Source organism: Vicugna pacos, chromosome 9 (genome assembly GCF_048564905.1).
Source record: "Vicugna pacos chromosome 9, VicPac4, whole genome shotgun sequence".
Classification (NCBI taxonomy): Eukaryota; Metazoa; Chordata; class Mammalia; order Artiodactyla; family Camelidae; genus Vicugna; species Vicugna pacos.
Genome location: NC_132995.1, coordinates 14,365,500 through 14,375,900, shown reverse-complemented (window position 1 = coordinate 14,375,900; position 10,401 = coordinate 14,365,500). Strand labels below are relative to the sequence as shown.

Below are 10,401 nucleotides of genomic sequence, written 5' to 3'. Positions count from 1 at the left end.
CTACCCACCGATTTCTATGTTATTCTTGACTGATGTATCGCCTTCTTCTAATTTTAATTACCTGAAATTAGTAGTAATTCATTTGCTCAGTATATACAGCTGACCTTTGAACAACATGGGAGTTACAGGCATCACTCCCCCTCCTCCCCTTGTAGTCAAAACTCCAAGTAGAGCTTTACAGTTGGCCCTCTGTATCTTAGGTTTTGCAACTGCGTATTCAACCAACCTCAGATCGTGTAGTATTGTAATACGTATTTGTTGGGAAAAATCTGCATGTAAGTGGACCCACGTAGTTCAAACCTGTGTTGTTCATGGGTCCTGTATGTGTGTGTATTTTTTCAATTGTATTAAAATACAGATAACATAACACATAAAATGTACTATCATAATATTTGTACCCCCACATTCATTGCAGCATTAGTTACTATAGTCAAGATGTGGAAACATCTATCCATTAACAGATGAATGGATAAAATGTGTCATATACGTACAATGGAATACTATTCAGCCTTAAGAAAGAAGGAAATCCTGCCATTTGTGACAACATGGACATTATGCTAAGTGCAATAAGCCAGTCACAGGACAAATACTACATGATTCCATTTACGTAAGTTATCTAAAATAGAATCAAAGAAGCAGTGAGTAGAATGGTGGTTGTCGGGCTGGAGGGAGAGGAAATGAGGAATTGTTTTCCAATAGGTACAAGATTTCTGTTATGTTCAATGAATAATTTCTAGAGACCTGGACAACATAGTACATATATTAACAAAATGTTATTGTGCATTTTAAAATACGTTGAGAGAGTAGATCTCATATTAGGTGTTCTTACTGAAAAAAAAAAACAACACAAGGATGTTTTTGGAGGTGATGGATATGTTTAGTACCTTGGTTATGGTATTGGTATCACAGATGTATGTATATGTCCAAACTCATCAGGACATACTCATTAAATCTGTGAAGTTTTTTGTGTATCAGACCTCAATAAAGCTAAAAAATACACAAAAAATTATCATCTTAAGCATTTTTAGGTGTACAGTTTAGTGGTATTACATTTACATTGCTGTGCCACCATCACCACTGTCCATCGGTAGAACTCTTTATCTTGCAAAACAAAAACTCTGTATCCACTAAACAGTAACTCCTCATTCCTTCTGTCCTCCAGTTCCAGGCAACCACCATCCTACCTTTTGTCTCTCTGAATTTGATTACTCTATGTACCTCATGTAAGCAAATCATACAGTATTTGTCCTTTTGTGACTGTTTTTTTTAACTTACCATAATGTCCTCAAGGTTCATCCATATTAAAGCTTGTGTCAGAATGCCCTTCCTCTTCAAGGCTGAATAATATTTCATTGTATGTCTATATCACATTTTGTTTATCCATTCATCTGTCAATGGACAGTTGGGTTGCTTCATCTTTTGATTATTGCAAATAATACTGCTATAAGCAGGGGTATACAAACAGCTTTTCGAGTCCCTGCTTTCAGTTCTTTTGGGTATATACCCACAAGAGGAATTTCTGGATCATATAGTAATTCTTAATTTTTTGACTGCCATGCTGTTTTCCCTAGTGGCTGTACCACTTTAGCAACATCTTCTATCAGTGGCACACAGACAAAAATAAATCCCTATTTTCATGGACTTTATATGAGGGGGTGGACAAATGATATGTATGATAAATAAATTATATAACTTGTTAGTGATAATTTCCATAAAAAATAGAAACTATGTAAAAGATATTAGGAGTATATCCCATGCATAATACTTCTCAAAATTTATTATAATTGAATGTTTTCTATTTTATTGTTTCTGTTCTGTCATTCAGGGCAAGGATTAGTCTACTCTCTTGTGTATCTTTTTTACCATAAATTATAAATGAATATTTCTTAATAGCCATTTTATTTATCATCAGCTATCAATGTGACATGAGTATAATTCTCATTTCAAATGAAGAGTATGGGAATTATAAATTGCAATTCTTGTTTACTCAAGCTGTCAGGATAGATAGGAAATGGAAGAGCTGGACTTTTAATGCAACTCTCTTTTACTCCAATTCTTGGGTTTTTTGATTCAGCTCTTTATCTGTCACTGCATCAGGCCTGTTCCTTTGCTCACAAAATATATTTGAGGAGCAGATAAGTATGTGAACATCATTATTGTATTTACTTTGTTTCTAAACTCTTGGTGTCTCTATTTGAGCACTTGGTTCAACCTGAGTTGCTGAGTCTTTTGAGTTTTCCAGACTCCTGCTGTCTCTGCATCCAGCATCTCTGGTCAGTGACAACAGGCAATGTGAATTACAAACAAGGAAGCTAATTATTTGGAACTGTATCAGTTATCTATTACTGTGTAATAAGGTACCTCAAAATTTAGTGGCTTAAACAACAAGAAGCATTTATTATCTCAGTTTTTGTAGCGAGGAGTGACTTAACTGGATATTCTGGTTGAGATATTTCATGAAGTCGCAGTTAAGTTATTGGCAGAACTGCAGTCATCAGAAGGCTAACTGGAACTGGAGGATTTGTTTCCAAGAGGGCTGCCAAGTTAGTGTTGGCTGCTGGCGTCTCGCTAGGGCTGGTTGAGTGTCTTCTTGGCATGGTGGCTGACTTCCTTCTAAGTACATGGCTCAAAAATGTGCAAGACAGAAACCACAATGTCTTTTATGACTTAGGCCTGAAAGTCATACACTGTCATTTTTGCAATATCCTATTGGTTGTACAGATCAACTCTATTCAGTGTGGGAGGGGTGTATGAAAGACATGAATACGAGAAAACAGTGATCATTCAGGGCCACCTTGGAGGGTGGTTCCCACAGGGATCCAGTGGGAAGACCTCAGTTGAATTTGATTTGTTGTATCATAAGCCTACAGGTCCTGGCTCCACAAAGATAAGACAGATCTATGATGTGAGTTGAAAGAACCCTAAAGAGCAGGTAACTATTACGGAAAAAGACCTCCTGACCTGAGACCTTCCCCAGAAGTTGAGGAGTCCTGAGATAGAGGGAACCCTGGAATTGCTGGACCTGCACCTATCTTAACTCCTCTGCCTAGAGTGAGAAAGGCCTGAGTGACAGCTCAACCTCCAGAGATCAGCAGTAGCTGTCTGACCGTGGAGCATTTGATGCAGATGTTGGAAAGGCGAGGTGAGGTGGCTCAGAAATGGGCAGTTTAGGAGAGAGGCCATACATTCATGGACAGAGAGAGTAAAAAGAATTAGGAAATTCATTACTCCTACCAAGAAGGTTCACAAGTTATTGACTGTGCATGGTTGACGTCTGTTTTTTATTTTATAAACTTGACTGTTGTCTTTTTAATAAATTTCAATGTAATTTCTATTTTTTAAAATACGTTTAGATCTTTTTTAAGAGCGCTGTTAAGTATATAACCATAAACAAAAGTTTTCTATTCCATCCCTTCCCATCCCCTGTTCCCACCACCCACAGGCAAACCACTTTGAACTTTTTTTCATCTCTGCTTTTCTGAATAACATCCTCATACTACTAATGTTTGATTTCTGTTTTAGGTATTTCCAATTGACTTTTGACAGTGGAGATAAGAACTATCTGTTTTCTACCTAACCCCTACCTTGTTATCCCAGCCCACCCCAACCCGCTCTCCTCCTTGCTCTTCTTTCTAATATGGTGTTTTATTAGAGGTTGAATGTTGACCAGATGTCAGGATCTGCATACATTTTCTTTTGGGCTGGTCAGTTTCCCCAGCAAGAAGTTCTAGATTTTGTTTGAGGAGGATAAGCCAGAATCCTGCTTTTGGGAGGCAAAGGAAGAAGTTCGCAGGGGAGCATCTCATCTTTCAACATGACAGCTTTCACCTAATTCCCTTATTTTCTCTACATTGCTTCAACCCAACCTTACATTCACTTCCCAATTTTTCAGTCCCACCCCAAATTCCTGCCTGCAGAAATAGCCATAGGCTCCATTCCTGAGCCTCTGGACTGTTCAGCCATGGTTTCCTCACTCACCTTCACTTAAGCTTTAGCTTTCTCTAAGTTAGACACCAAGCATCTGTCTGGCTCTCTAGCTTTCAAAATTTTTGTTGACATCTCTTACCTGCTAAAGTCTTCTATATTCTTTGCCCTTGTGAGATTCATTTTCTTTTGTTACTTTTATTTGCTTGTGTTTTGGAGAGAGCAGAAATAAATGCAAGTATTCAGTCTTCCATTTTTAACCTGAAGGCCCTGAATTTTTTAGGGTAAATAATAAATTAAGTTATTTTAAAATGACATTAGAATTATAACTGCATTTCATTCCATCATATGAATGTTCCATAATGCCTATAACCGGTCTGTGATTAATTTTTTTCCAAATTGTTTATAGTGCTTCATAAATAATTTAATCATTAAATCTTTGTGGTATTTATTATTATATACTTAAGATCAATCTCCTATTAGGAATAATATAGCAGGAGCCTACAGAAATACTATAGTGTCAATGGATTCATTGGGCATCCTATACTTAGCCCTCCAGAAATTACCATCAGACCCTATATGATTAAATTACAAGCCATCTATGTATATTTCAGTGTCTCTATAGCCTGGTGGTGGTGAACATTTCTCAGAGCTCTGAGGATCATTATAGGGGATCTTAGCGCTGGTGATGAAGATTTCTATATTCCTTTATCTGAAGCTCTGAAGTAAATTGTTTTTTATTTCTCTTTCCTCAGCTTGGCATTATCTGGACTGTGCCCTTTTTGAGGAAGAAGAGGATATGACTAGTTCTCTGGAAGAGGATATGACCAGTTCTCTTGTACGTTTTAAGCATTTACTTGTTTCCTGCATTATTTTACAATGCAGTTGCAGTGGCTTACGTTAACCTACTAGAAAGCTGGATAACAACTGAATTGAAAATCAAGGTGAGGGAAAATGTGGCTAGAAAATCAGAACCAGGGGAAATGTGAGATATGGCTATGCAGAAATAGGTCCATTCAGACTTATTAAAGTTGAGTTCAAATTTGAATTATGATATGGAGAAGCAAAACCAAATAAGACATAAAGTTCACCCCATAATTTGCACTGTTTATGGGGAAAAACTTACAATTCAAGAAAAAGAGAGGTGTTTCATTGGTACATATTCCAGAGTAACTCTATAATTCTTATAATTTTAACCTCAATTTTTAAAAAGTACATCTTGGCCATAGATTAAAAACTAGAATTATATTCAAGAGTAAATTGAACACCACTTTCAAATGATACTACATGTATGTTTTCTTCAGCTGAAATTTTTTAAGTAGAGCTAAAATATACACTAATATTCTATGGCAAAATCTTACAGTTCTGGTATCTACAACTCTTAAAATGTTTGTTAATGGTCTCAGAAGATGCAGTATTCTTCATCTTCTTGCAGAATGACTCATTTTCCTCTGCTCTTGATTTTTTTGTTTGTTTGTTTCCAGCACTGGAATCCCTCACACTCCTGTATTTTAAATATTTACCACTTTACTGCCTCTTTTTCCTCAGCTCCTATCTTTTCCATCCTGAAACACACTTTTTTGACCATATGATTATGTGGCTCATCCAGTTTTTTCTCCTGCAGAGTGGTTTTCTGGACCTAGACAGACTTGGGTTCAAATCTTGGCTCAGCAATTTACTAAGTGCATAATTATGGGCAAGTTTCTTAATCTCTTTGGTCTAAACTACATCATCTGTAAATGGAGATAATAATAATACTTATCTCATAAAAATGTTGGAAGGGTTAAATGTGCATAGTAAGTGCTCCATAAGTAATAGATGTAGTTAATTATTAGCTATATAAATCTTTCCTACCTGAAAAGATCTTTGGATGTGTTGGCTGTATTTACTGACCTACCTTTTTAGTTTAACGTATAAAACTGATAGGATAAAAGAGAGGATGCCTGATTTGGGTTCGCAAAATTAAGCCTTGTCTTCAGTAAAACTCCCATAAATACTGTAATAAGGCAAAACTAGAAACACTTTTTATAGTACATATACAGAAATATACTAGCAATTCTTTAAAACAATAATTAAGAATATAGAAAATTAGGTGAAGGACATGGGGAAGTAGTTGGAAAAAATGCGGATGGCCAATAAATATTTTTAAATAATAATGTCACAAAGAAATAGACCATTAAGATCTGCAGATACATTTTTAGATGTATTCTGAATTAGTAGGTAATGACCATCTTTTATGAGAGGATTCCAAATAATTAGTTCACATGTGCATTTTCTTTATAGAATAAAAAGCTAGAGATAAGAAGTTGTGCTCTACAAATAGGACACTCTTACTTTCAAAGAATTCATGCAGTTCCTTTCAGATACCAGAACCAGGTGTTTTGTTCTGGACTGTCGAATAGAAATGGACTGCCCACATTCCTGGGAATGCAGACCTAAATTCATTCTAGAATATGGATGTAAATATATTCATGGCAGCTTTTATTTATATTTGAATAGACTACATAGTAGCTAGAAAAATCTTTTACAATAATGTTATGTTGTTAATCCTTTTTCTACTTGAAACTAAAGAATTTTAAGAATGCCTACTTCAGTATTAGAATTTATGCAGGTGTCTTTTTCTAATCTGTCACTTATATATATTTTTTTCTGGTTGGGGGAGGTAATTAGGTTTATGTATTTATTTATTCTTAGAGGAAGTACTTGGCATTGAACTCAGGACCTCATGTGTGCTAAGCATGCACTCTACCACTGAGCTATAACCCCCCCCCTTGTCACTTATATGTTATCATGTATCTTTTGTTGTATGGAAACTTTAAATTTGGATAGTACATCTAGCATATGATAAATACGTGCATCCAATAAGAATTCAGTTAAAATGAATACCAATATTAATTTTGGTAGTTATAGTTAAACTTGGGAGACATTTATTTTTACCTTCCCTCATCACTAATCATGGAGACGACTGGCTAAATCTTCTGTCTCCTCAAGATAACATACACTATTGAGTGACTGTTACATCCTATGGAGAACTTCAGTCTTTCATCCCAAGAGCACTCTTTGAACTGATCTATGCAACATTAATATTTACTAGTCTTTTCTTTCATGACTTGCCAATGTTGATCTTTTCTAAGATATCTTTCCTAGTATTAAGTTATAGAGATAGTTTCTTTTCATAGCTTTGGAGTATTTTTTAACTGAAGTATAGCTGATTTACAATATTGTGTTAGTTTCTGGTGAACAGCAGAGTGATTCAGTTCTACACATATATATTTTTTCATATTCTTTTTCATTATTGGTTATAAGCAGCTGTTGAATATAGTTCCCTGTGCTATACAGCAGGACCTTGTTGTTTATCTGTTCTGCATATAGTAGTTTGTATCTGCTAATTCCAGACTCCCAATTTATCCCTTTCCACCCCTTTCCCCTTTGGTAACCATAGTTTGTCTTCTGTGTCTGTGAGTCTCTGTTTTGTAAACAAGTTCATTTGTCATTTTTTAAAGATTCCACATATAAGGGGTGTCATATGATATTTGTCATTCTCTGTCTGACTTACCTCACTTAGTATGATAATCTCTAGGTCATCCATGTTGCTGCAAATGGAATTGTTTCACTCTTTTTTATGGTTGAGTAGTATTCCATTGTGTGTGTCTGTGTGTGTGTGTGTACACACTACATCTTTATCCATTCATCTGTCAATGGACATTTAGATGGCTTCCATGTCTTGGCTATTGTAAATAATGCTACTATGAGCATTGGGATGCATGTATTTTTTTGAATTAGAGTTTTCTCTGGAACACACCCAGGAGTGGGATAGCAAGAAAGTGAGTTTTGAGTGCAGGAGTTCTTGTGTTTCCAATTATCTGTCTTGAATTGGGGGATATTTGTGGGATCCTGAGACTTCCTGCTGACTTGGAGAAGTACAATGTGTTGGATAAAAATATGGACTCTGCTGCTACACTGCTTGGGCTGGAATTTCAGCTCTACCACATAGTAGCTTTATGACCATGGAAGAGTTACTCTTAACCCTGAGTTCCTTACCTTTCAAATGGACAATAATAGTAGCTACTTCATAACTTTATTAGGTGAATTTTGAAAGTTAATATATCTAAAGAAATTCTAACTGCTTGTACTCAATAGAGACAATGATGATGATGTTGTTGGTAGTAATGATCATAGATCATAGAGATAGTTTCTCAGAAACATTCATTGTGATTCAGCCTTTGGTAATTTTCATTGGTAGTTCTCATTTTTCTATCTTATTTATACTATTTCTTGAATATTCTCCCAAATGTGGGATATACATTTCTTTCTTAGAGGCTTTATAGATAAATATTTTTATTTCCTTATTTGGATATTGAAGTTTTTAAATAAGGAGGAAGAGTTAGATATTTGTGATCAAGTAACATTCTTTTCTAGAAATTTATCATTTGTTTTTTAGTTTCTATTATACCACTCTCATAGTTTTCTCATCCTGTGATTGTAATACAATAAGCAAGAAACAAAAACCTGAGACTCTTTCTTTGATGCTTTACTACTGATAATGCCCTTGGCCCTTTACCCACTGTGTATGTTCTCTACAACCCCTCATATCCTTTAGCCATGCATTCAGCTCCCAATTTTAGGTTGATGGACTGAGAAATTGTCATCTCCCCTCTTTGTACTGCTAACTGCATGGTGGAACATTTCCATCTGGAAAGTCCTATAGAAATTTCAAACTTTGCACATTCAAATTTTCACACCCCTCCTCCTTCCTCCTGCCTTAATTCTCTCCCTTCCCTACATTTTCTGTGTTCTCTTTCTCACTAGATCACACAATTGCTTGGACTGGTTCTAAGCCAGTTACCTGTGAGTCACATCTAACTCTTCCATCTCTGTCACAGTCCAGTGCAAATCAGTGACCACCATTTCCAGTTTCCTGCATAACAGATGAATTACAAAGTTTGCTGACTCAATAATTAACATACTCTTATAGGATACTTCTACTATGGTGTATTTTCTCCTACAGTATAAATACAAAATTAGGTAAATGTAGAGCTGATATACACTATCTGATCCCTGGATAGTAGCTAAATGAGTTCTTACAGCTTTGACCATAGTGTCTAGTTTTGATGGCTTCAGATTAATTAAGGTTGTGCTTTCACAGGAAACAGTAACATTTAAGGATGTGGCTGTGGACCTCACCCAGGAGGAATGGCAGCAAATGAAACCTGCTCAGAGAGACTTGTACCGTGATGTGATGCTGGAGAACTATAGCAACCTAGTCACAGTGGGTAAGGGTAGCTTTGCAACTTTACATAGATTCTTTTCCATTTTTGCAATGTGTGAAGACTTCAGCTTGCCTGATGTCGTTAACTAGGCTTCCCGTTCTCCATGTGATTGTATGTGCTCGTCTTCAGAGTAAAGGCTAATTGCTTTGTCTCACTGTGGAAGTTCCTCCATTCTTACCTTTCACAGGTTCTCAAGTCCCCAGGACTTAGCCCAAAATCTAGATGACTGTCTCTAGCGTTAACATTCAAGTCCTTTGCTGTCTCCCATTATAGGGTATCAAGTCACCAAACCAGATGTGATCTTCAAGTTGGAGCAGGAAGAGGAGCCATGGGTGGTAGAAGAGGAAATATTTGGAAGACACTATCCAGGTAAGTAAGTGAAAAGGCAGGTCTGAATAGAAAGCCACGTGACAGTTGTTCAGGGGGTTGATACCATTTCACATTTTCCAAGATTTTCTTAAAGGCCCTAGTCTTCTAAAGTGCCTTAGATCATTGTGATGCTTTCAGATGCTATTCATACATTAGAGCAATCTTCCTTTTTCAAATTTAAGAAGGCCAGTAGCCCTATCTGATTTCAGGATACCAAAACTTCCCTAATTCATTTACAGGATTTTGTCCCTGTCTCTGATCCGTAGCTCTCTCTTTCCTTTGTGTTCATAGTGTTTTTTTTCCCTCATGCATTCAATATTTCGTCGATGTGTAGTATTTAAAAACAGAGTTGTTTCAGAGTTAGATTCCTTTTCATTTCTTACCTTCTTCCCATTTAGAAAAGCCTCAGTTTTGTAACAGTATTCACACTTTCCATTGCATTTCACAAACCTCATAATCCCATATAGCTTTGTTTTCTTTGTTTAGTTTTGTGTCGGGGGGAGGGGGTTAGGTTAATTTAATTAATTAATTAATCTATTTTAATAGCAGTACTGGGGATTGAACCCAGGACCTAGTGCATGCTAAGCTCTGCCACTGAGCTAAACCTCCCAGCCTTACCGCCCCTACACCAAACTTTAAAAGTTTCTGGATTACAAATTGTTGCCTTCTTTTGCTTATTCCCACCTTTCATTCCTTTCAATTTTTTTGAAAATATAACATATGCACAGTTGGTTAAAAATATAAATAGTCCAAAAGATAACATTGAAGAGTGAGTCTCTCTCTTATCCTTGACACTCAGTGCCTTTCTTTTCTCAGTTGCATACAGTTCTTTTTCAGA

At 36.2% G+C, this 10,401-nt stretch overlaps 1 protein-coding gene across 19 annotated transcripts in view; it reads left to right on the top strand.

Annotated features, from left to right (window-relative positions):
• Window positions 1-10,401, top strand: part of LOC107034822 (zinc finger protein 568-like) — a 107,533-nt gene that overhangs the window by 24,053 nt on the left and 73,079 nt on the right. For all 19 annotated transcript variants that reach the window (XR_012076165.1, XR_012076163.1, XR_012076151.1 and 16 more), the window contains exons 2-4: window positions 4,680-4,762; window positions 9,071-9,197; window positions 9,468-9,563. Coding sequence is in view for 3 of the 19 variants with exons in the window: in XM_072968714.1 (XP_072824815.1) it covers window positions 4,680-4,762; window positions 9,071-9,197; window positions 9,468-9,563 (306 nt within the window). In the remaining 16 variants the exon portion in view is untranslated. The remainder of the gene's footprint in view (window positions 1-4,679; window positions 4,763-9,070; window positions 9,198-9,467; window positions 9,564-10,401) is intronic.